This window comes from Python bivittatus, unplaced genomic scaffold, assembly GCF_059951505.1.
Source record: "Python bivittatus isolate LINGU-HERP-01145 unplaced genomic scaffold, Pbiv_v1 ctg000330_np1212, whole genome shotgun sequence".
Taxonomy (NCBI): Eukaryota; Metazoa; Chordata; class Lepidosauria; order Squamata; family Pythonidae; genus Python; species Python bivittatus.
Window position 1 is genome coordinate 35,026,592 of NW_028277058.1, and position 27,616 is coordinate 35,054,207.

General features: G+C 36.7%; 1 protein-coding gene across 1 annotated transcript in view; it reads right to left on the bottom strand.

Moving 5' to 3' along the window:
- The window catches only part of MEI1 (meiotic double-stranded break formation protein 1), a 43,891-nt gene that overhangs the window by 10,467 nt on the left and 5,808 nt on the right, over positions 1–27,616 (bottom strand). The window contains exons 3-20 of the mRNA XM_088140987.1: positions 25,892–26,006; positions 19,627–19,743; positions 19,427–19,526; positions 18,430–18,564; positions 17,688–17,802; positions 17,293–17,384; positions 15,610–15,751; positions 15,094–15,205; positions 14,192–14,252; positions 11,218–11,315; positions 10,602–10,776; positions 10,372–10,519; positions 8,820–9,104; positions 8,320–8,485; positions 7,102–7,206; positions 5,384–5,494; positions 1,627–1,808; positions 350–428 (exon numbers count right to left, since the gene is read on the bottom strand). Of these exons, the coding sequence (XP_087997113.1) occupies positions 350–428; positions 1,627–1,808; positions 5,384–5,494; positions 7,102–7,206; positions 8,320–8,485; positions 8,820–9,104; positions 10,372–10,519; positions 10,602–10,776; positions 11,218–11,315; positions 14,192–14,252; positions 15,094–15,205; positions 15,610–15,751; positions 17,293–17,384; positions 17,688–17,802; positions 18,430–18,564; positions 19,427–19,526; positions 19,627–19,743; positions 25,892–26,006 (2,338 nt within the window). The remainder of the gene's footprint in view (positions 1–349; positions 429–1,626; positions 1,809–5,383; positions 5,495–7,101; positions 7,207–8,319; positions 8,486–8,819; positions 9,105–10,371; positions 10,520–10,601; positions 10,777–11,217; positions 11,316–14,191; positions 14,253–15,093; positions 15,206–15,609; positions 15,752–17,292; positions 17,385–17,687; positions 17,803–18,429; positions 18,565–19,426; positions 19,527–19,626; positions 19,744–25,891; positions 26,007–27,616) is intronic.

Sequence of the window (27,616 nt, forward strand, 5' to 3'; positions counted from 1 at the left end):
AGCTACCTGCAGGGACTTGAATTTATGCTCTCTGTTCAAGTTTTAATTCTTCTTATTGGGTTTTTACTGTTATTGAATATATACACATTAAAAAAATCATCCTGCTGATGACAATAAAGTATAGTAAATACATGTAAGAAGTGGAGCTAAATGAGGTAATTGGGTTAAATCCATATGGGGTGTGAAGGAGGATGGGAAATTGCAATATTGATAAATATTGGTTATTATTACACCCATAATAATGTTGAGTGGAGAACTCCCAAGACCTTCTAATTTTTATTGTTAAGAATGTCTTTGGGAGGCACATTACTTTGTGTTCACATATGTATTTTTTTGTGATGTTACCTACCAAAGAACAATATGCACTTCTTTCTGAATGCAACTGCATTGAAGACCTTATCCACATCCAAGTAGATCATGTGATGAACCTTTCAGAAAGGAATCAAATGAAATGGCTGAGGAGAAAGATAGACGCACAAAAGCAGATGTGTTTTCTTTGTTCAATGTCTTCTCCCTCAAAAAGAACTTTGCCAGGGGGCCTGCAGCTTAATTATTTTCTCTATGTGACCAAAGCACCTCAATTTATATTGTTTGTAGTTGTCACCAAATTCAGTGCACATCATTCATCCTTTCTGCACACATTATTTCTTTTTTTAATTACACACACTTTTTAAGTAATTCATTCCTACAGCATTTAATTTTTATGTTTCTCCTGATACACCAAACTCTCATTTGCATATTAACAAATTGGGCAGCACTGTATACAGTACATAACTTTCACTTCTATCAAGAAGCATTCATTCCGCACAAAAGAACACATTTGCACATCTAATGATGTCTTCATCCATTTTCCCATCTAGTTAGTAAACATTCTGCTAAGATACACAAATTCAATTACTTGCTTTGTGTTTTCTACCTCTACGTATAATTTGCAGCTGTTACCTACATTTATCCCACAGTACATAATGCAACAATCAAGGGGTCATCACATTTCTTTATCTTACTCCCTGCTCTATGTTGAACCATAACCTAAGCATTCCATTTATTCTCACACGTGCTATACTTCTATTATATAATGCTCTTACTGCATTCAGCAGCCAATCTTCAATTCCTGATTCCTGAAAAATATTTCATAACTCAGTCCTATTCACTTTATTGTATGTTTTCTCTAAATTAAAAACATGCAATAAACTTACATTCATACATTTCTCAATTATCTGAAGAACAAACTCAAGCCTGCACACTTTCTGCCTGGCATAAAGCCACACTGCATATCCCAGATTTTGTTCACTATTATATCTTGTACATTTTCAGTCAGAATGCTGCTGAACAACTTCCCAGGAACATTTAACAAACTAATTCACATACACACTTGCAATCTTTCTCTCTGCATAAGGAAATAGTAATCACATTCTTCCATTTGTCAGGCACAGATGCAGTCTTCATACATACATTAACAAGTTGCACAGCCAGTTCATAAGCATACCACACCCAATGTTTATTTTTCCAATTACATTATCTATATCAAGAATGGGAAGTTAACAATACTTAATATAGATAATGACTATTAGTGAATTGAGTGCTTATAAAGATAATTGGTTGTACAGATTTATCAGTGTTTCTAACCTCTGTACTGTAAATATTTTGTTGAGTCAAGAGTGAAGCAGTCAAAAGCCAAGCAGAACAAAGAAGTGATTCAATGGATGAGGAGAAGACAGGCTCAGAGAAAGAGGTCGCCATCCAGGTGCAATGGAGAACTTTCTCAAGGAGCTCTAACAAAGATGTATTGGAAAGTAACAATGCCACCACTGTAAAAGAAGAAAGGATTCAACAAGCTATAAGTGTAACAAGTATAACTTAAGTCAGCAGCTACCAAGTACAATTACAAGCCAGTAAGTACAATTACCAAGTACAATTACAGTATTGAAATCAAAGGGTACAAAGCACCACAGACCTAAGATCCTTGATTTATTCCAAAGATCCTAGCAAATCTCAGTAAATTGTGTATTTTTGTCTCTGGAGATTATGCAGAAAAAAATAGAACACTATTTTTTTAAAATGCTTTTGGGGGATACTGAAAGAGTTTCCGCAGATATGGATTACTACACAATTAATTATGCATATTTTTAAAAACACAATAGATGTATTTTTAAAATAAATACCTTAATTATATTATTTTCAATATAAAGTATACAGGTAGGAGAGCTGTCGCCACCACTAGACTTCTGCATAGCAACAATAAATAGAATTCCCCCCTTTCAAACAGTGCCATATTGATACATATCTTTAATAGCAAGAAAGGAAGTCTCTGAATGCATTTTATTTTATCCATCATGTAACAGAGATTTTTAAAGATTTCTCACACATATCAGCTTAGATGAACTCATAGTAGTAAGCCAGTTTGGTCTAGCAGTTAAGGCACCAGGCTAGAAACCAAGAGACTGTCAGTTCTAGTCCTGCCTTAGACATGAAAGCCAGCTGGGTGTCTTTAGGCTAGTCTCTCTCTCACAGCCCAACTCACCTCACAGGGTTCTTGTTTGGGGGAAAAAGGAGGAGGGAGGAGTATTAGGTATGCTCACTGCCTTGAGTTATTTATAAAAAAATAATAAAGGTGGGATAAAAAATCTAAAAAAAGAATAATACTACCCTAGCAGCAGTAATAGTAGCTTTATTTTTTATGCACTTATAATTAAGTGCAATACAGCTCCAAATAAAACAATTGATATAATATTACAATCAGTAATAACTTTTAATATAAAATAAGGACCCTTTAAATTAAAATGCCCATGACATAACAATAATATGCATACATACTTCATTATGCTCTATGATCCATACACATTAATATATAAAACAATATAAAAGTAATTAAAATATATGCTAGTAATTCATTATTTGATGACACATACAACAATATTAACCTCTATACATTCAAAGCAACATATAAAAATTTATTTTAAAATAATTTCACAGGGCCCCATGAAAAATAAATGTTTTTAATGCTTTTTAAAAGTTTAAGTGATCCAGTTCCAGGCATAATCCTGGTGGGAGTCTATTAGAAAGAACCAGAGCTAGGAGAGAAAAAGCTCTTAAATGTGATGTACCTATTCTAGTACACAGTAGAACCAAATAACCCTGGCTCAATAATTGGGTCGTGTGCACAGGTTACATGAGCCATCAGTAGTATTTCAAAAAATTGACACAATATAATGTAACATTTAGTGATAGAAGAGGTAGGGGCAATATAAAGAAGGGCCAGAACAATATGAATAGCAGCACTTTTTCCATGGGAAGTTTTAAAGCCAGTAACTGGCAGCCATGAAACTCAAAGTCAGAAACAAGAGAAGGAATAAGATGATCAGGGTGGAATACAATATATTTCTGCCTTATCCATGCTCGGTTTAAGACAGTGAGAGCACATTCACTCCAAAATCCTGCCTAGGAATTTGGAAAGAGATGCCCACATCATGTCATCCATAACTGGGATAGATGAATAAATCTGAAAGCATACATAGTAATAGATTTTGGAATACAACAGCTGAGAGCCTAGAGAATGCATAAAGAAAATAACAAGAGACCAGTACTGAGTCCTGAGGAACACCTATTGACAATGGGAAAGATCAAGAAATGGAATTATTCCTCTAAACTGTTCTGTGAGATAAATAAGATTGAAACCATTAAAATGCTGGAACTGCAATACCCAGGGAACTCAATTGTGACAGTAAAAAATCGTGATCAAAAGCAGTAGATAGACCTAATAGGACTAATACTAATGATAGCTGGTTTGCTTTGGCTATCAAGAATTCATTGATGTTATGATCCAAAGTGATTTCTGTGGCGTATCCCAGACGAAAACCTGATTGGTGTGGATCCATAAAATTACTGATAGAAAAGTAAAGTGAGAACTGAGAAAGAGTTATTCTTTCAAGAATATTAAATAGAAGGGGAAGAAAAGACACCAAGCAGAAGTTAGAACAAACAGAAGGATAAGTGGAGTCCTTTTCAAATGAAGCATGTACTTAAGCCTGTTTACAAGACTTGGAAAAAAGGTCAGTGGAAAGTATAGAGCTTACCAACTTTGTAACAAAATATATGAAATAAGGAAGGAAAAGGATCAGAAAGACTGGTAATGTAAGGAGCCTCAGTGGTCACTTTGGCTACCACCTCTTTTAAAATTACAGAGAAGGAAAATTCCAGTTTTAGGTGACTAAAGTTGCCAAATCCAGGAATGCTAGAACCCAGCACTGGACTAAAGCTTGAATCAATTTAAATTTTCAGTACAAAGTAATTATCAAGATCATCAAGCTTAAGCAAAAAGAAACTTCTTAGCAGCAGTTAGTATAGGTAGAGATAGAAGTGAATGAAAAATAATCTGCTTGGTAGACTTCTTTTCACTAGATACTGCATTTTGGTAGTAGGATTATTTTCCCTGCTCCAATACATTAAAGTAGACAGAGAGGATATGGACAGATTCTCATTCTTAAAAGGATGTTTCCTATAGTCTCATTCCAATTTCCAAACTTTTCAGCAAATCTGGAGTTAACCACAGGGAGATAAGTCTATTGAAAGTTACTCTGTCTGCCACTACGAGATCTATTGTTATATGGTGATTCTGGCATAGATAACTGCAAATAATGATACAGACATATCATGAATTGGCCTCATTTAATTCATGGGAGGACTAGGTATACCTTGAAGAATAAAATTGTCAGTCTACCAGTCAGATTGAGTTTCTGTGAAACTAATACTAAAAAAACAAGGACAGACCAAATCCAGATATCAGTAGTAATATTATGAGAAGACAACAGAGAATATACTTCTTAGCAAAGTGAATGATTTATTTGGGATATTGTCCCAAAACCAAAAGATAAATTCTTACTATCAGGTGGCTCGTAACCAAGTACTATTAAGCAACTTAAAGGAAATTTCAGTTCTGCAGTTTGAAATTCAAAATATCTAATAGCCTCTGCTATAGGAGTTGCTACCAATGATGAAAATTTGCAGACTTGGTTTAATATTAAAGCTAGACTTCCACCCCAACTCATTGATCTGGAGACGTATAATAGTTGATAACCCGAACCTCATCAAATATATATAAACAATTTTTATAGAAGCATTAACTATAAAGGAGAGAACTACAACTAGACAGGGCCTTTGTTGTATACAACACATTTACACAGAGAGAGAGAGAGCTTTGTTGCTTAAATCCTGAAATATTGCCTGGTTCTGTTGGGATATAATGCTAAATTATGGTTTAAAGTTTCATGAAAGACATTTAGGCTCATAGGTTATGCCCTTCCCTGTCTATCTCTGGAAATTCCAAGTATCTGAATAGAGTTTTAGTCTACCACACACAACAAAATATCTTTTTTTAACTTTTTACCTATTTGTTGGCTGGAAGGAATTGTCTGCTGAAGGCTCCAGTAAAGGAAGTTCAGGGATGGCTGAAGAATTTCAGAGTCTGTTGGACTGCATTTCCCGGACAAATTGATGACTGCATAACAGAAATACTGTACTCAGTATAATTTTTAGATTTTAACATGTGAAATCTTAGGGGATAGATAGCTACACCTGCTCAATCAGATAAGTTTACAGTGCCATCATAGTCACGAACAAGACCATCTGCTTCAAAACAACAAAAGAGAAATCCCATAGTGAATACAGTCACAGCTGTGCTTAATAATTAGCACCTTTATGACCATTCTTCACTACCATTCAGTTTACGGTGCTGTAGTTATCCTCAGACAAACATTACAGAGGAGTATATTGACAATCTGGCCCAAAGGGTCAAAGAGCTCAGCCTTGAGGAAAGCTAAGTGAGCAGAGACTTAGAACAAGCTAGAACAAAAAAGCTGACTAACTACTTATTTCAGTAAGTACAATTCTCATCACTGACATTTTAGTGTGATGTTTCCTGTTATATACAGGTTCATCCCTCTTGCTCAGAATATAAGCTAAACTGACCCCAAAGGAAAAATGTATGCCTAAAGCACTGCCACTATTGATAAACAGATTTGCATCACTATAAAAGGATCCCCTTTTCCTCTTTAATCTGAGGATTCTCCCTCATATAAAGTTCTATAAGTTGGGGAGACAAGAAGCGTGAGTACTCTATTTGCAATCTGCAAAGGTCACCAGAATAGCTCAGGCCAAGACTTTGGCCCCTGGAAAAAGTTTTAAAGTGATACAATAAAAAATCCCACTCCCTCCCAAAATTGGGCCAACAAAAGTTGTGATTTTAGAGTATAGATGTCAACATGATGCACAAAGCCCAGTATATCCCCCAAGATGTCAGAAATTTTGCACCCCTTTATAGGGGAAACTTTCAAGTTAAAAAGGCAGGTTGTTTACTTGTATCTGCAGTTAGCTGGTTATTTGTGCAAATGGGCTAGAGTGAATAGTCAAGAGGAAGGGGAAGAACAAGAAAATAGTGGCTAGATGGAGATGGATCTTAATCAGATCCTCAAAAAGAGATAGATGAAGAGTTTAAAGAAAAAAAAGGCAAAGATGGTTTGCAAGAATAGAAAGCTACAGTGAGATATAATAAATGATGTTGATGAAAATTAGATTTAATTATTATTTTTTCCTTATCCCATGCCTTAATTTTTTTAGTTTACGGTTTCTTATGCTATTTTTGTGCTTTGTATAAGACTGCTTACCCCAAAATAATGGTGTGATGGGTACGTACCCATAAAACATCCTTTCTCTTAAGTGATATAAAAAGAAAACATTTAACCAATCATTCTCAAACTGCAATCCTGATGAAATTCTGATAATATGATTATAAAATTTAGAAAGATTTGGGAGGAGAAATATAGTTGGGAACAATGCTAGGGAAGAAAGAGTTAAATATAATCTCTATATGCTTTGAGCTCCTGAATAAAATAAAGCCCGCAACAATATTATTTAATTTCTTAGAAGGTGTAACTGCAAATGATGTCATTAAATCCAGTGGAGCTGAAGCAGGCAAGCAGGTAGGGAAGGAAGGGAGGGAGGGAGGGAAAGGAAAGGAAAGATAGGTCTAGTTTGGCCCCCAAATCCTACAGATGAATAATTCTTGCTTTCCCTAAACCAAATGTCCAAACAAATTTAGACACTCACCTAAGCGAAGCAATCTGAGATCTGTATTATCCAACTCTCGTTCTGTTGCATATCTCAGCTGAACCAGGAAGAGGAGATTTAACAAAAGTGGCAAGTTCTGGCATACTAAAACAAAAGAACATGAAGCAATAGTTGGAAATTGCAGGAAAGCATATTTTGGTGACATTTTTGGAAAAAAACCTCTAAGCTGTACAAGGTATTCATAGTGAACCAAACTCTCACAGGAGGTGGTGGGCTTTTCTTCATTCGAGGTAATTTAGTAGACGTGTACAGCCATTTGATGACAGAATTCAAATAGATTATGATCTCCATTAAGTCCCTTTGTTACATATTGACCTAGAAAGCTAAATGAAAACTACAAAATGGTGTCAGTTGAATTAAGCATTACCTTTATAAATGGGCATATACTGTATCTATCTTTTCATTCCAACTTAGGCCTATTGATACCATTTGAAGCAAAAAAAAAGTTCTGACGAAGTTGCAACTTCTTGTAGATTTCCCTAAATTTTACATATTTCACTTTGGTACTCAAAAGCAATAGAATTTGTGTTGCATTAATGCAAAGTATTGTTTCATTTTACATCTGAAGTGCAGCCTATGCAGCATGCTATATAGTGTATATTATATGACCATAGATTTATTAGATTTATATCCATATTTTCATTCAGAAGCTCAACATAGTATATATAGCACTTTCTCCCCTTATTTTCCCCTACATCAACCCAATAAGGTAGATTGGGCTGAGAAAGACTGGCCCAAAGTTATCCAGTGAGCTTCCACAGCTAAAAGTGGACTCCACACTGCTTGTCCAATACCTTAACCACTACACTACAATGGGACTCAAGGATGTACAATTAGTTAACATGATTTAATATAATAATCATGATTTCTGTGTATGTCCTGAAAACAGGAAACATTAACATTATATCAGTGTTATGAAAGCTGTCTCAGTGATAATCAAGCTGTGCCAGTCCATTCCTGTCCTCATCAAAAAGGAAGAATCACTACTCTGTTCTTTCCATCTATGCTCAGTGTGGAACTGATGCATGTAGAAGTGGTCTTTGCATTGCTAACTACAGAAGTCAGTTGCAGACTAAAAGCATTATCTTGCTCACATACCTACAGAAAACTCCATAAGCTAATACCTCTGTTCAATGGCATTTCACAATCAAACTTCTGTGGAGTATTTGCTACTTAATTATTTATCTGTCTATTCACCTTGTGAAATACTGGAATTATTTTCTACTAACAGCTGTTGTAAAATCTGTAGAAATTGGCTTCGAAGAAGATTGCAGATATGGATATCCTCAGTTATTCTTAAGAAAGTTTTCAGTGAAATTAAGACTTTGTGAGCCACTTCATTGGTGCCAAAGCAGACTAGATCCTGGGTGGGAAAACAAATCAGGCTTCATTTATGTGGATAACATTATTTACATTTGTGTTACAGATATTAATATGAACACTTAATGAGAAACCCAAACCAAAATGCTGGGGAAAAATGGAAAATACTATTGTTAAATGTAACAAGGTAAGAAACACTGAAGACATTTTCCTCATTTTAGGTCTTTCTTATTCTGTCTTTCAAATTTTACAGAAAATGGTTAACAAAGAATAATGGCTTTATATAAAGTATAAACTATACTTTATATACTGGAAGCAGAGCTATAATTTAAATATTTTCAGATTGTGATTTTGTTCATTTTTGTAAAATCACATACCAACAATACAAGTATAGCACTGGGATTGTCTTTTAGCATGCAAAGCAAACTATTAAAGTTGTTTGAAGAGTCAGGAAAGCCAACAGAGCCTTTTGTGGCAGCATCTTCATATTCAATTTTGGAGAAATCTTCACAGGAAAACCAAAGTTGAAGGATGCAGTGACCAAATCTTCCCATAAGATCAGGATATTGTAAAAAGAACTTAAGCACCAGAGGATGATGAACATATACTAGGCTGAAATCAGATATAACATCCAGGATTTTCCTTATAGCAGAAAGTGAAGCCTGAATATGGAGAATAGAGGGAGAAGGGAATAAAAAAAGTCAATATAAAGTCAAAAGCATCTCTTGGGACAATCATATTTATAATTCCTTTTTGAATTAAAAAATAGTAATATAATATGTGCAAATAATTTTCATTGTAGTAGTAAGCTTCTCAAGGTTTCTTTTAGGTATAGAAAATAAATAATAATATGAAAGCATTTGAAGTTAGTAGTTTCAATAACATGGAATACCATTCTACCACTTTTTTTGTTGCTGAAAGTGGTTTGATATCGTACACATATATAACTACACTTGTAACATTTTTAGATGATGTTTGCAAGATTATCATGAGTGGCAATAAACTCTAGGTTTTTCCAAACAAGTATTTTATTGTGGAACTGCTGTGCCTCATTCAGGCATCTCTACATGAGAGGAAGGTTCAGGTAATACCAACTTCCATAGTCCTACCATGTTCTTCTATCATTCCTATAATTCCTTTTCTTACAATTAAAAAAAAATTAAAGAGGGAAAGGTAGAATAGAAGGACAATTTTTTTTTACTGTAGCATTAAAAGTACTCTGTGTGGAAACAATTATTTGTCTCCTTCTCTTGTCATGCCAGTATTCTTTTGCAAAGGGTTGCTGTCATTCTTTTTCTTTGGGTATTTTTAGCATCTTTGCCTGTATGTTTTCCCATACATGCTATTTGAGCATGACATCTAGTTATGTTGTCCTGCCCTGCCTCACTATTCCAACTTTTTTCTTGGGAGCTTGATCTTTGTTACATGATCACTGAACTACTGTGCAAAACATAAAACAGTTAGTCACCAAACCTTAATTAAACAAACCTAAATATAATGATGGCAAGATCACCTAGATGACTGTGGTTGATCTCAAAAAGCTAAGCATGATGGAACCTAGTAAGTCCTTGGGTGAAAGCCCATCAGGAAATGCCACTGCTGAAGGCTAGACTGGAAAGTTGAAAAAGCATTACAGAAGACAATGGCATCTGTTTCCATACAGTTTCCATAAAAACTTCATGGACGCATCCATAAAGTCCCCAGACGTTAAGCCAGTTCAGAGGAGAACACCTTTATACTCCCAAAGCAAAATGGCTTTTTCAGACAAGGATGGGATACTAAGCTGCTGATTACAACAACAAAATACTGGTTTTTAATTGCCTCAAAAATTCCTTCAATGAAAAAAACTTGTGATATGTTAAATTTTAAAAGCTGCTCCTAGATATAATGCTATAAAAATATATAAAATATATAAAAGCCAGTGTTTACCAAGTCTAAAGCTTTACTCTTGTGTTGACAAATTGCCAGAAGGTACAAAATAGCTTTAACAATATATGGAGGTGGACAATCTCCCTGGTCCTCGACTGATAGAAGAAAACTCGATATAGCCGAGAACAGCTCTGTTTCTGGAACAAATCTGAAAATAAAAGATTAAAAAACACTTAAGCTGATTCATCTGGCTTACTGACTGCTTTTCGTATTCATGCCATGTCACCTACCTGTCTTCATGACTAAAAGCAAGGTAGAAAAGAAAGAGAAGGCTATATTGCTGATTGCGAAGTGTTTCATTTAAACATAAGGGATCTGGGGTTTCAGATAAGAGTCTGAGACTTTCCACTGCACTGAAGTTTAACTCGGGCAAAGTATTCCACAGGAGTGCAGATATTTCTTGCTCTATGAGGAAAAAACAATAGCAACCAAAAATGTTGGAAAAGCCTGGACAGCAAATAAACATAATTTCTGGCTTAGAATCATAACCCCTTACTCCTAATATGATTTTGGTAACAATGATCACATTATTGTTTTACTCTACAAAAGAGAACAGATTTCTCTTTTTCTTCTTAGTTCATATTGCTAGGTAATCATCTGACTAGCCCATATAATGATTATGGCAAATTCATATAACAATTTAGAGGTTGAACTGAAGGGCCCACTACACAAATACAAGAATCCAAATTTTGAATATCAATTACAGAGCCCCTATATTCATATCAGTCTCCACAAACTGGGCATATTTTTCCCAACTTTCCTGCCACAATCTTTATTCTCAGACTATAACCCTATGCTGCAGTTCAAAGAAACTTCACAAACAGTTACATCTTTTATCAAACTTACTTTGTTGTGAGGAATCCACCACCTTCTCAGGGGACAAATGAAGACTGAGGCACACACTATGAAGAAAGCTACAACAAGCTTGATTCAATGCAGCATTACTTTAAAGAAAAAGAAATCATGCCAAATAAAAATTTGATAGTGCATCCATGGACAAAACATCCCTCTTAGTTTAATTATATAGTATTCTATAAAGCTATGAATGCGAAGAGAGGACTCTTTAGAAAAAACCCTGATGCTGGGAAAGATTGAAGGCAAAAGGAGAAGAGGAAGGCAGAGGATGAGATGGTTAGATAGCATCACTGAAGCAATGAGCATGAAACTGAGCAAACTCAGGGAGGCAGCGAAGGACAGGAAGGCCTGGCGCAATATGGTTCATGGGGTCACGAAGAGTCAGACACGACTTAACGACTGAACAACAACAAAAGCTATGAAGGGCTAAATTTTGAAATAAATAATTGTATTAACTCATAGAAAGTTTTGGCATTTTTAAAAAATTCAAAATTAACCAGCTGCTTTATAAAAATCGTAAACATTTCTTTTTTTTTTTTAATAAATTTTTTTATTTTTTACAACAAACACAAAACATACATAAACAAACAAGAACATAGAAAAGCATAAAAAAAACATCTTCCATTTTATACCGTGTGTCAACCAGTTACCAACTCGTTGGTGTCCCTTTCATAATCTTAAATTCTCATGTCATCTATTCAAAATATACTTGTGTACTTATCAATTAACAATTATTAATCATTCATAGCTAGTCTATAGAATCATTTATTACAAGAAATTTTAACTTTCAATAGGATTAATAGTACATTTTCATCTATCGATTATATGTATATATATATAATAATTAATATCAAATTTCTATTATAAAATTTCCTAATCCATTACATTACTATATTTTCTCATCCAATCATTAATAAAACAAATCCCGTGTCATATAAAATTACTTATCTTCTTACTCTAATTTCAAATCTCAATTTAACTCATCTCTGCACATTCCATAATTTTCAATAACTTCCTCCTGCATAGGTACTTTTTCATTCTTCCAATTCTTAAAAGTTACAGTTCTAACCACTATCAATACATACTTAATTCTTCACTACATGTTTCAACAAAAATGTCTCTAGTTTAAAATCTATATGTTACTATATCCAACCATGTATAAATTTTAGTCTAATCTCTTAAAACATTTACAATCAAATACAATTTTTAACTATATATCTCAGTTTTATACTTTATTCCAGTGCTTGCATAATTTTAAGTTCACCCTTTTCATTCAATATCCCAAAACATCTGTTTATTCCTTTTTCTATATTATTGGATAGGAGAAAGCAATAATAAATGTCCTTTCAAACATTCTGCTTTTTGCAGCTTCTGTCAGTTCCATCATTGTTGTATTCCCCTCGTTTTTTCTTTAGGCATCTGGAGTAGTTTCTTTCAATATTGTTTTACTTCTTCTTTTTATGCGTTCTCTTAGTACAATTTTCCATTATAATCTTGTATAATCTTTTTCTCACCCTCAGTGCCAAGAACAAGTCTGTCCCTCTTCATTTATCAGTTGATTAACCCTTTTAATTCTCAGTTTATAAGCCTCAAAATAATTCTGTTTAATGTTTCTGATTTCTTGTGCTATTTCTTCCTTTTCCATGGATCCCATTTTATGTTTAATTAAGTCCATTTTAGCTTTAATATCTTTTTTTCTTTTTTTTGCGGGAATTTCTGCAGCTCTTCTTCCAGTTTTTTATAGTCATCCTTGATAGTTTAAAGATCTTTTTCTGCATTGTGTTTCTCGTATAGTCTATTATCTTGTATAAACCTTCATAGAGTCAAGGGATTCTTTATCTTTGTTCTTGCCAAAAGAAAGAGAAAAAAAAGCAAAAGGAAAAAAAAAAAAGAAGAGGAGGGGAAAGGCTAGGTCTCTTTAAAAATCCAACTGGGGGGGGAATAGAGAGCAAAGCAGAGCTTCTAGCAGAAAGAAGAGCTACTGCCACTAATCAAGGCTCTTGTGACTAGCTCAAACTTTCCATCTTAATATTTTCAAAGTCGCTTTCAACTCCACTTTCTTGTTTATAGTTATTCGGATGGCACCTGTATAAACATGCACATCCCACTATCTTTTTAGAAAGCCCAGGGTCCTTGAGCATGCGTCACAATGGAAGAAAAAAGGCACTATGTCAAGCCTCTAGATGGCAGTGCAACTTTCTTTCATTTACTTTCTCTTAACTCCACTTTCCCCATTTCAAAATCAAAAAGTATAAATTTCTTATAACAATAAAGAAATCTTAGTCAAAAAAGAGGCTTAAGATAAAGAGTTATTGAGTATTGAAAAGAAAAAGCCAGTCCAGTTAAAAATATATTTTTTTAAAAGAAAAACATCTTGCCAATTCCACTAAAAAGGGAAAGTTAAAAAGAAAAGATTTTTTTCCCCTTTTTTTTTTTAATAAGGCTCAATCTCGCCGCTTGATCCACTTTTCTTCACTTTTAAAAATCTCTTTAAATTACTTAAGGTGTTCTCTAAAAATAGTTAAATAGTAAATCCATCTCACCCGGTTGACACCCCTCTCTTTCTTCTTCCTTTGGAGCTGTCCTGGCTTTCGCAGCCATTTTTGGCTGCCTCTCCTCCGCCGGCTTCAAGAGCTTCTCCCGGGATCAATCTGGGACTTGCGGCGTCCCTGAGATCCGCGGGACGCGCCCTTTGCGATCGCCATCTCTACGGGACGGCTTAGGTCCATCGGGACCGTCCGGGGGGGGAGATATCGGCTGCAATCCTGGGAGCCCAGGATCGCCCGCCGTATCGCTGCGACGCCAGCTCGCCCTCTCCAAAAAATCGTAAACATTTCTTTATGCTATCTAAATGGAGAAGCAAAGTAACAAAGTCCCTAGGAATTTCTGGAGATAGATCTATTTAAGTAAAAATAATGTTTGAACAGAACTGAGCATGACATAATTTTAGTATCAAATTAAATACCTTTGTCCAGTGCAGAATTTGGCTTTCAATTCCAGGTTCAGTTGGATGAAAGAAGAAGATACTAAGGAGAAAGATAATTCTACTCATGCAAAATATTTGAATTAAAATGATAAGTGCATTTTGTCTATTTTTTAAAAAAGTAATTGTGTGTGCAATAGTGCTTGAATTAAAAAAACTTCTTAGCACATCTTTTCGAGACCAATAAAGTACTGTTTTTGTCATCATTTCAGCACCATTTTCCTGATAGTTTGGTAAGCAAAGTTTTAATTTAACTTTCTAAAAATGTGCATGAAGATGTACCTCAGTAAAAATCTTAGAACAAATCCAATAATTTATTTAATAAATGTATTATTTAGTAAATAATAGAAAAATATTGTTCAATAAATGGTGTGCCAAGTAAATTACTCTGCCTTGCCTACGTACCTCTGCAACACATTCTAAAATGAACATATGCTCACTGTTATGAGTTGTAATGTAATGTATCACTTGTGGGTAGAATATAAGGAATGGGTAAAATGAGCCAGCTATGCATGTGTCAGTAACTCTTTACTCCTGATATCACCTGCAAGCTATCAGTAAAGCCTGCCTATGCACCTGGGTTGCCTTTTTTAATATTTCCTAAGTTTGCTGTGGTAGCAAACATAACACTCACAGGAATTGCTATATCTACCAAACTATGGAAAGTCACTTGCAGTTCTGCCAGTATTTATAGCAGAAGAACAAAGATTGGTAGCACTAGGAGCCACCAATCTTGGTAAGGCAGTTTATTTACTGAATCATATGATTAGAAGCACATTTATTTAGGATTTTAATTGCATTTCTGGACTCAATAAAGTTCAACAATAAAAAGAATACATATTTTAATCATACTTCTGAAAGTAGTCTGCTCCAGCTCTCCTTACCCATCTTAATGGAGAAACTCTTACGCATGTCTGGCATAACATTGAACAGGATGCTGAGAGTTGAAAGGAAGACTTCCATGACACCTGGGTGCACAGCCCTTTCAGAATATTTCTACAAGAACATATAGACATATTATTCCTATTACAGAAAATAGTGAAATGCAATTCAGAAATGCAAATTAGTATGGACCTAGCAGGCCTATAACTCTAAGCTGCATAATATAATCTATTGTAGCTGAAAGCTCTTTTCCTAAAACAACTTGTTTTCTTAACAAGACTTGAGATGTGAAATAGAGTATGAGAATTAACTGGATTTATAAATGCTCCTCATTGTTACTTATTTAATAAAAATCAGAAGCAGAGGACATAGCAACTTTGCCTCCATTAACTAAACTTTGCCAGAATTTCTTCTATATGACCTAAAGATTCAACTATTTTCTTTTTCTTTCTTTCTTTTTGCTTTCCTGTACATTTATATGACCTACTTGATGTTAAGGACATCGTGAAAATAATTACCATGACCATGGGGATGCAAAGAGAATCAGATATCCTTAGAAGAAATTCCGAAAATCCTTTCAATGTATCAATATTTTCTGAGTTTGGAGCTGTAAAAGTGTTCTCCTGAGCCAGAGGATCCTTTTGGTATTGCACAGCTAAGCTAAAAAGTTATAAAACCCATTAGTTACAAGCTATATTATATTTCTTCATCTTCCCTTAATCCCAGCATCAAATTTCAACATGCTGAGGCCCTAAGCTATGGAAAGCCATAGAAGCTCTAAAGGCAAATGGTAATAGAGGAAGGTTGTATAACTTGGTAAGAATGCTGCCAAGATGCATAACAATCCATGACGGGATGAGGAAAGGCCCTCTATGAACAGAAGGTGTGAATGCATGCAGAAACCAAGCATGCTTTAATCAGTTAATGAGAATCATATGAGCCATATAGGAGGCTTTATTTATGGAGACCTTCATTTATGAAATTATAATAAAACTATAACAAATTACAAAAATTCTGAAATTTTGAGAGGCCCCTTCAGGCTGTAAAGAATCCTACGATGTAGCTTGCTAAACTTGCAATATGCCTAAATCTGGCTCTGCTTAATCCTGAAGAACCTTTGTTGTTGCTGGAGCACAAGATTTGGAATGCATGTGTATGTGCATACATTTTTTCCAATGACAAAGTTAACTGTGTTGTCATATATAAATCAGCTTACCACTTAAAAATATTTAATTAAATACATAGTAAGAGACAATGTCAGACCCAGTTAAATATGTTCAACTGAAATGTCAGTAGAATTCTACACATAAAATTACTTCTTCATGCAAACATTATCTTTGATCAGACATAGAATTGTACAGAGAAAGAGTTCTATTCACTTTCTCTGCAATAGAAATCAGTAGGCATGACCCAACTTCTCTTTCTATTTTGAAGATGTGGATTTAAACTCTTAGCCCAGTCTATCTTACAAGGTAGTTGTAAGCATAATATGAGATAACCTGAGATGGCCAGTTTTGAACTTCCAGGAAGAAAGGCAGGGTACAAGCATAGAAGGACAAATAAATGAATAAGACTCCATTCATACCTGACAAGATTAAGGATAGCTAAATAAAATAAGCTTAAAGTCTTGTATTACATAATATCTAGATATAGCACAAATATAAAACTCAAATCACATGATCAGGTTTAAAAAAAAAATTTTTTTAAATCTTCTTGATAGACAGCTATTGTATCAACATATGTGCATAAAATAAGAATTCTACCTGAAGCCCCTTCAATCATTTATTTATCTCAGTCAATAGCAGTACCCAGCCAATTTTGTCTGTACTCAAAAGTTAAACAATGTCAAGCCTGGTTAGTACTTCGATGTGAGATCTCCAGGGAATGTCACAACTATAAGCAGGACTGGGAAGATATTAAAAAAAAAAAAAAATCCCAGAAGTTGATGGCAAAACACTTCTGTATTTTTGCTAACAAACCTACATGGATATGTCCATGAAGTCCTCAAAGGTCAAGTATGACTGAGGGTTATGTTCATATATAAACATGAACTTAGCACTTTTCCACTGTAAATTCATATAAATGTAAATAAATTGTGTATTAAATATAATATTTGTGTATTTAATGCAATATTTGAGTTTCTAAATGGATTTTTCTAACCATTTCAAGCATCAGCAAAGTTGAACAAAACCCTTTCTCACCTACAAGCATTTCTGAAGCTTTCTAAGGCACTCTGCAAGAACTGTGCCTGTTGTGAAACTGCTCTGTTCTTACATCTACCCCCTTGATGATCCTGTGATGTTGAAAAAAGAGAAATCATTAAGCATATTTTAAGCTACCATACCCCAATATTTAGATTAATAATTACATTCATAAAATAATAGTGTGCAAATATGGTCCAAGGTACATTTAACAGATGCAAAGAATCATCTTTAGAAAAAAGGAGGACTCAACTGCTTCAATATATGGGGATGGGAGCACTTTCATCAAATTTTCTGTTAGATTAAAAAAAAGAACAGTTAAATACAAACTGTATCATATATATTACAGCTTACTGGTATTCAATCAGAAAAAAAAAGAGCTACGAGGGACTAACCATCAGCCTCTTACTAAAAGGTGCCAGTGGGAGATCGTTACATCGCATTAATATGGTTTCAATCAATTTCTGTAGTTGTCCATATTGTATAGGTGGAAAGCTTACATGATCCTTTCTGTGCTAAGAAAAGCAGGAAAATGTTAAGCAAGGATAATAGTATAAATAAGTGTTAACCTGAACATTGTGGTAATAGTTTTAAATGTTTGAAGACAAAAGTGCCCCATTCCAAAAAGCTTATAAATCTTATTTCCTGTTTTAACACTAATATTTTTTTTCAAATTAATTATTACAATTAAAATACATGAATGAATGGCAATCTTTGGTTACATTTCCCACCTATTTAATTAATCTTATTTTCACTATCCATAGCCACTATCCCCAACACTTTTTTGCTGTCAGTTTAATTATTGAGAAAAGCATTTGAGAGAAATACTGTGAACAAATCAACAATGAATAGAGGGAGGATATTTACGTACCTTTTTTCCTGCTAAAATCATACTAGTCATTTCTCTTTTGTCCAAATGAATACTTTGGGCGTACTTTGGTCATAATATACTACCAAACAAGATGCATGTTATAGAATATCCACATCCTGTTAGCCTAAGTCTTAAAGAGTTTTGCTAGTAAGGGACAAATTGGCAGAAAGTTATAAAAGAAGATGCAGAGCTAAGGGAAGTATCTATATCTTCCAGATAATAAATAAAGTATTCCTTCAACACTTAGTAAAACACTTTTAATTTACCTCAAAATTGCAGTCACAGCTTTCACAGCTTCGGCTGCTACTTCAATAGCAGGGCATTTCACAGCTTCCAAAAGAATACTAATAGCATCTTTAAGTACAGCAATATTTGTAAATAATTTGATTTCTACTGGTTGCCTGAAATTAAATAAAATATTCAAAGTTTTTACCCAACAGAAAAACTTTGTAATAGTGTATATCACTTTGAATATCAGCGTAACAGAAATTAAAAGCTTACAACACCCTAACATTTTTATAAAGTATGGTATTTCAAATTCAAGTTCAAGATAAGCTGTTTCAACCATACCAGAAATTCTCCAAACTCAAAACACTTTCAGTACGGATTGTGACCCTTTCTTGAAGGAACTGCCTGTATGAGCTCAAGACATTTCAAATCCAAATATACAGATGCCTAATCTAAAATTATTGTACACAATTACTTAGGTTTTATTTATTTATTAAATTTATATGCCACCCATCTCCCCCAGAGGGTGACTTATTTATTTATTTATGAAATGTATAAACCACTTCAATCTTGAAGGAGTCTAAGCAGTGATTATATTAAATTAGAAATTATTATTCTACCCATAAAACCTATGTATATATACTAAATATACCAAAGGTTCTCCACCACTTAAATCTATTGTGAAAAATGAGTTTGTCACTACAAAATGTAAAAATTCCATATACTGACAAATAAGAAGTTAGAAGAATTTCATATAATATGCAAGACTCATCATCATCCAAACCCCCCCCCCCCATGTATAAACTGACTTCACAAACTGACTCCTATTTTCATGACTTGAAAAAGAAAACAGTTTTTCAAGTTTCAAGTTCGTGTTAAGACTGGTGAAAACTTCATCATATTAAATCATGTTTATTATATACACATATTTCTTTCCCCTGAAATATTTATCCTCCCAGATATAACTTTAGTGAAAGCTGCTTCCTTTGCTCCAATTTTCCAAACTAAAGCCAAGTGGAAGTTGATATCTCTTACTTGTTCAAAATTTCAATAAAAAGCAGAAGTCCTTGTTTTTGCAACTCTGTATTATTAAGATGGAAGGTTTCTTTCAGGCTCTTTATAAGAGGCTGTATGCCTGGGATAAAGAAAATGTTAAAGATTGATGAAAGTAGTTTATATAGAAATACTGACTGACACAACAGAAGTTCTATCCTATATGAAAAGTGATTATTTACCATAAACAGTGTGGCATTTGGAAAAGAAAAGCTGTTCCTCAGTCAGGAGCAACAGGCAGCAATAAACTGACCAAATGAGAATTTCATTCATGCAGAAGAGACACTCAAATAGAAATTCTGCAAGCAAAAAAAAAAAAAAAAAATTCTATCACCAGTTGAACCAATATAACTGAGGGATTGGATTGGGGAAAACAAGGCCAGACTAAATCCTACCAAGACAGATTGATTTGCTAGTCTTTGGTAAACATCTGGGCATTCCAATAACAGAGATCCTGGTAGTCACGATTGATGGGGTCATGTTTCCTCCAAAGAAGCTAGTCTTGGGGTTTTCCTGATTCTCAGTTCCTGTTCAAGCAGCAGGGAGAAGCTATAACCATAGGGGGTTTTCTCTACCTTCAGGAGGTGTACCAGTTATAACCCTACCTGTACCAGGTTACAATTACATCTGTAATTCACACCCAAAGCACCACCCTGTATATACTGCTGTATATACTGGAGTACCGCTGTATATAGAGCTTCCTTTGGAGATGACCCAGAAACTACAGCTGGTATAGAATGCAATGGCCAGATTCCTGGTAGGGCAACCACACCAGTTTAGAATTACATCTATATTAATGTTGGGGTATATGGGGTGCCCAGGGAGGGGTAGCATTTCTGGTGGAAGGGCTTGCTGTGCCTTTTTGAGGGCTGCTTGTTCACCTTTGGTCCCCACCAAAGTGATCAGCTCCTACCTGTGGCTCCAAATAGCTGTAACACATGCAACAGCCACACCCCAGTAACCCGTCTCAGCAGACAGGCCAAACCAGGTAAGGGTAGTCGACAGGTCTTCAACCCTTGGTGAGGTAGGAGATTTGTCTATCTCAGTATGTGAAGTCTTGCCCTGGCAGATTGAGTAGAGGAGACTGATCAATGGTCTAATGGTCAAGAAGGCAGGCCCAGTAGGCATTGTGGAGCACTAAGAGCACAGTAAGACACTTAGACTTCCTGGTCATCCACTGCAGCAGGAGAGATCTCCAGCCATAATGGTTGTCGTGCCATTGGATTAAGGTCCCTTATGCTGAGAGAGTGGGACTGCCCCTGTGCAAAGGCTGCTTCACTTAAAACTCCATCACGCACAGGTTTCTGTTGTGCAATTCATCTTTATCTACAACCCATATGCAATTCATCTCAGTCCAAATCTAATTTGTTGAGCCCTGCGGTGATGGGGGAATGGTGATACAACAGGCAGAGAGGACCACTGGCAGTTGTAGTCACAAACCTGCACATGGGTGTCCTTTGGACCAATGGTCATTTGTCTCAGTACCTGGGGCAGCAGAGACGTCTGGCAGTATTCAGGGCAACTGGGCAGCCCTTTTTAGAATAGCACTGCCCACCCTTGCATGAGGGAGGGGGTTAGAAAAGGTACCATAAACATTACCTGCCCCACATCTGGCCAGCTAACTGCGGCTGGTGGATCACCTCCTTAGCAGTCGAGTGTCAAGAAAAATAAATCAAAGAAAATTCATCTTTGGAGCCTTGAACATCCACACCTTGATGGATAGAGACAAGGTGTCAAGGCCTGAAAGATGAACAGCACTCATAGCAGCCAAACTTCACTGTTATAGCATTGACATTTCTGCACTCAGTGAGACCAGGCTTGTAGACAAGGGTTCATTACAAGAAGCAGCAAGTGGATACATGTTCTTTTGGAAAGGGAAACTACAAACAGGACCCATGGAGTAGATTTTGCAATCAAAACTGCTCTGCTGAAGAACATCTCTACTCTACCCACTGGAATAAATGAACATATTATAAAGTTCTGCTTTCCTCTCAGCAAGTCCCAGTATATCACCATTGTCCGCATCTATGCACTAACTCTCACAAGTCCAGACAAAGACAAGATAGGTTTCTACAAGGACCTGGACCAGATTATTCAAACAACCCCCACCAGCAACAAACTCATCATTTTGGGCGACTTCAATGCTAGAGTGGGGACAGACGGCAACAACTGGAGTCCTTGGGAGGCATGGGGTGGGAAAATTAAACAATAATGGCCCGCTGCTTCTGAGCACATGTGCTGAGCATAACCTCTGCATCACTCACATGATGTTCAGACTTGCAAACATGTACAAAACAATGTGGATGCATCGTAGGTCCAAACACTGGCACCTACTAGACTATGTAATAGTAGTCAATGTGACCTTAAAGACGTCATCATCACCCAGGCCATGTGAGGTGCTGAATGCTGGACAGATCACAGGCTGGTTTGGTTGGTCCTCAACCTGCACATAGCCCCTTTACATCGTAAGCAACCAAGGACTGTCAGAATGTCATTCAACATTGGCAGACTGCAAGATCCAAGTCAACTCTACACCGCCCAGAGTCACCTTGTGTGAGATGGGCAGCTATATAAATATGACAAATAAATAAATAAAATAAATAAAAGTTCAACATTTTCAAGATGTGCTTAATGAAAAATGCTGGGCTGCACACTTTTCCAACCTACTCAATAGGCCGTCCACATTTGATCCTGTAAGGAATCTTACAGCAGATTCCTCAGCTGCCACTCTTGGATTATCTAGACCTGCCTCCCTCTACTGATGAGATCAAGAAAGCAATCTCACTCAAATAAAGCAACAGCGCAGGATGGCATTCCTGCTGAGATATACAAAGCACTAGACCCAAACACCTTACAGGCATTCCAAGGCATCTTGGAAGACATCTGGTTCACAGAGGGGATGCCTGACAACTTCTGTGATGCCCTCATTGTGGCTCTCTATAAAAATAAGGGAAGCAAATCAAACTGCGGAAACTACAGGGGTATCTCACTGCTGTCCATCGCAGGCAAGATCTTTGCCTTATTCTCCTGAACAGACTTGGAACCTCCTAGTGCAGTATGGATTTCGGCCAGAACAGAGTATAGCAGATGTGATATGTGCCGTGAGGCAAGTTCAGGAGAAGTGCATCAAGCAGGACAAGCTTCTTTACTCTTCTTCATTGACCTGACAAAGGCATTTGACACTGTAAACAGGGAGGCTCTCTGGATCATTGCCTGAGGAAATTCTTGAAGTTGATTCAACTGCTCCATGATGGAATGACAGGACAAGTCCTTTACAATGGTGATATGTCATCTACATTTGCCATTTCCAATGGGGTGAAGCAGGGTTGTTTCTGTTCAATCTGTTCTTCACTTGCATGTTGTCACATGCTATCCAGGGTCTAAAGGAGTGAGTGTACATCAGGTACTGATTGGACAGCTCTCTCTTTGACCTTCACCAGTTGAATGCTTGGACAAAGTGCTTCCAAACAGTCATTCAAGAAACCCTCTTTTTTGATGACTGTGTGCTCCTGGCACACAAAGGCAGTGATCTACAGTTGATGCTGAAGAGATTCTCAGATGCTGCTATGCTCTTCAGCCTGAACAAGACTGAAGTACTTTATCAGCCAGTGCCAAATACCAACCATGTAGAACCAAACATCACTGTTGACAACACCCAGCTGACAAATGTACACAGCCTCAAATACTCGGGAAGTATCATTTCGAGTGATGGGTCTTTGGACAAAGAAATTGACTCCAGGATCAGCAAGGCCAGCCAGGCTCTGGGACGGCTGCATATTAGAGTGCTCAATCAACACAGTGTCTGCATCTCCACAAAGCTGAAAGTCTACAGAGCTGTGGTTATCCCTTCTCTCCTATATAGATGTGAGTCCTGGACTCTGTACCAACATCACATCAAACAACTGAAGAAATTTCACATGTGCGCTCTCTACTCCATCTTTGTCGTTTGTTGGCACGAAAGACTGCGTCTCCAACCTGGAAGTCTTGGATCACGCAAAGTCCACCAGCATTGAGTCCCTGATTATCAGAGCCCAGATATGGTGGGTGGGACACGTCATCAGAATAGACGACCACTGTATGCCTCACCTGTTGCTCTACAGGGTACTGGAGACTGGAAAGAGAGTTCGAGGTCATCCATGCAAGCACTACAAAGACGCTATAGAAGAAACCCTATGCCACTGTGACATCCAGCCAAGGGAACTAGAAGCTGTGGCTGCTGACAGAACCTGTTAGCGAGCCCTGTGCTATGAAGCCTCCATAGGTTTTGAAGACAGGCACCGCCAAAAACTGATAGAAAACCGTGAGCGGCATCATAGAACAACACCCATAATTATTACAACAATGGATTTCCAATGCCCCCATTGTGCTAGACTCTGTGCTTCCAGACTGGGACTGCAGAGCCACCTCTGTGTCCACAGATCAACTGCACAACAGTGTGTCTTCTTTGAACCCAAAGGACACAAATATGAAGCTTTGAATAATTCTCCTCAATAAATAAATGAACAAGTATTAAGTATTGTTTAATTGGGTTTGCTTTATCTAGTTTTAGGACATGTGAAGAACAGATCAGGTTTTAGGTCATATTTATGCAGAAATATTGAAAATTCAAAAGGGTTCACAAACTTTTAAGCACCACTGTAGATGGGGTGTGGGGAAGATTGCAGGTCTACTCTTTAGTAGCTCCTACTCTCTCCCCAGAGATATGCAAAGCCCCCACTTTGTTGATATTTCAGGAATAACTTAAAGCAGTTTTATTTCAACAAGCCTTTGATCCCATTTGATTGGTTACAGGTATCTTGAGTTTATCTCTGCTTTCTGATGTTTTTATTGTGGTGTTAGTTGTTTTGTTTTCATTGTTGTATATTATCCAGAGTTCTTTGGGATTAGGAAAAGTTAGAAGTACTGTTAAATAAATAAATTTCCCCAAAAGAGGAAAAATATAGAAAAAGAAAAATACAAAGAAATGAATGTTAATTAAGCATATCCTACCAAACTTGGAAAGCTTGCTTAGAATAACTCTAATACAATCAGAGAAATTGAACTGAAGGGTAAAAAATACAGATACCTTGAAAATAAGAGCTTAAAGCTCAGTGAAACAAATCTAAATTAATGTGATCTGCTCAAAATACTGCCAGATCTAAAAGCAAGCAGGCATTCTATTATAGACATCAATGACAGGTTTGAATAGACAAATTAGATACAACATAGGAAATCAATGACAGGATTCTTTTTTTGCTATCAATAAATAATACATTGGGCTCTCAATTTTGATTGGAGTCACAGCCCCAGGAAAAAAGAATTTACATGCATACACCTTTGGCATTTTTCCAACAATTCTCTCTTCAAAACATATTAGTGTAAGAAGGAAAAACCAAATACAATGTAGGCACTTGTTTCATTTCAGATATATATTGAGCGGATCCAATTCAAATTGGTGAAATGGTACATGAAAGATTAAGAATACTCCTCAGTCCTATATCAATTATCTGAATTCAGTCATAGGATTTCTACATCATATATTTGGCAGGCTTTGGAGAGAACTTCCAGATGTGTGGACATCAACTTCCAGAATTCCCAAGTCATTGCTGAGAATTCTGGGAGCTTAAGTCCTCATATCTGGAAGTTGTTAAGGTTGGAAAACACTGCCTTTAGACATCCTCGTGTGTGTGTGTGTGTGTGGTACTCTTGGTAACACTATCAGAGAATGGTTGACTAGACCATTGCTACCCAAGCCCCTTTTCCTTTGCAGGTTTGGAAGCAGTTTATCTCAGCAAGGAAGTCAGTGTAAGAGAAGTGTATGTAACATGAAAAATGGATAGGCTATTTTAAAAAGCAAAGTAGAAGAATAGTAAAACTGATAAGCATACTCATGCTAAAAAGAAGGACCAATGAATTGTATAAAGGCATTCTAAGATTCTACATGAAATGGATAAAAAAGTACTGGGAATAAATATATTGGCACTGATTCTAAAACAAAATTCTGGGGCCTTTTCCCATTACAAAGTGATAATGTTCTCCCCCTTTCCTTGAGTCAGAAGAAAACTACTGATTATTGATTATGTGCCATCAAGTTATGAAATTTGCTGTTCTCATTACCAATTACTATTGCCTCTGTCCCAGTCACCTGATTTTTGTAATAGCATTACAATGTTGGCAGTTTTATATTTAATCTCTTTCCTAATGATCCTTAGCATGGAATTTGTCTTTTGCACAGCTGCCGTACACTTAGACATTTTTCCTGAGCACTCCACTATGAGCCCAGGATTATATTCAGACTTCAAGTGTCTGAATTAGAAATTATAATATAATGGTTAATATCCTTAGATTATTTTTAAGGTTTCACTCATTAATAGTGATACAGCAAAAGTTCTTTGAAATATAGCCCTGAAATCAAATATCATGGCATTCCAGAGTATCAGACAAACAGAATATCTAATTACTCATTACCTGGAATATCTGCATGGATAAAGGCTGGAGCATATTTAGCTGGAGAATGCACCAATATAGCAGCCATACACTGTGTACTTGCTACCTGTAATACTTCATCTCTTGACAATAGCAGCTGTGGGAAACATCAGGATTTGTATTAAAGGATCATTTTTAAACTAATTACAGTGAGTTAATTAGAAAATACATTTACTGAATATAAACAATATTTAAATTTTTTAAAAAATGATTAGAGTATGGGAGTTTTATTTCAAGGCTGAACAATCCAATATTATTAAAAGATCACTAAATTCATATAAAACATAAACCTATGACTCAATGCCACACACATGGATCTGTGAATGCCTGGCGCTATACAAAGTCAACAGGACACTAAGGACCTTCCTCAAGAACTCAATGGGACTGTGGAAGACAACAGTGGAAGTCAACTCAAGACAGCTCGTACAAGTGGCCATCAAGTGTGGCATATACCAAGGTGATGCGCTGTCACCACTGCTGTTCTGCATAGGCTTAAACCCCCTCAGCCAGATAATCACAACGTCTGGATATGGGTACAAGTTCACGAGTGGAATCACCATCAGCCACCTCCTCTACATGGATGACATCAAGCTGTATGCTAAGAGTGAACAAGACATTGACTCACTGATCCACCTGACACGGATCTACAGCGAGGACATTGGGATGTCATTCAGACTGGAGAAGTGTGTCAGGATGATAGTAAAGAGAGGGAAGGTAGCTAAGACCGATGGAGTGGAACTACCAGTGGCCCACATAGCAGACATAGAGATCAGCTATAAATACCTTGGTGTCCCACAGTCCAATGGGAACCATGATGAGGAGGCAAGGAAGACAGCAACATCCAAGTACCACCAAAGGATAAGATAGGTCCTAAAGAGCCAGCTCAATAGGAAGAATAAGATCCATGCCATCAACATGTACGCCCTGCCAGTCACCAGATACCCTGCCGGTATAGTGAGCTGGCCAAAGGAAGACACAGAGGCTGCCGATGTGAAGACCGGAAGCTCCTCACAATGTACGGAGGTTTCCACCCCAAGTCCAACACTCAGAGATTGTACACCAGCCACAAAGAGGGCAGGCGGGGCCTGATGAGTGTCAAAGCCACTGTCCTGGACGAAACCTGGAGCATCCAGGAGTACATCACTAAGATGGCACCCAGATGAGCTGTTGCGAGAATGCCTGAGGCAGACATGGGAGGAAGTTCAAGTGGAGAAAATACCATGGCAAGACAAGCCTCTGCATGGGATGTACCATCGACAGATAGCTGAGGTGGCTGACATTGGGAAATCCTATCAGTGGCTAGAAAGAGATGGATTAAAAGACAGCACTGAAGCACTGATCATAGCAGCACAAGAACAGGCACTAGGCACCAGATCCATAGAAGCGGGGGTCTACCACACTAGACAGGACCCAAGATGCAGATTATGCAAAGAGGCCTCAGAGACAGTCCAACACATAGTGGCAGGGTGTAAGATGCAGGCAGGAACAGCATATACTGAATGGCACAACCAGGTAACTGGCATTGTGTACAGGAACATCTGCACAGCGTATGGGCTAGATCCCCCCCCAAGTCCAGATGGGAGATTCCACAGAAGGTCGTGGAGAATAACAGGGCTAAGATCCTGTGGGACTTCCAGATCCAGACGGATAGGCAGGTACTGGCCAATCAACCAGACATCGTGGTAGTAGACAAGGACCAGAAGACAG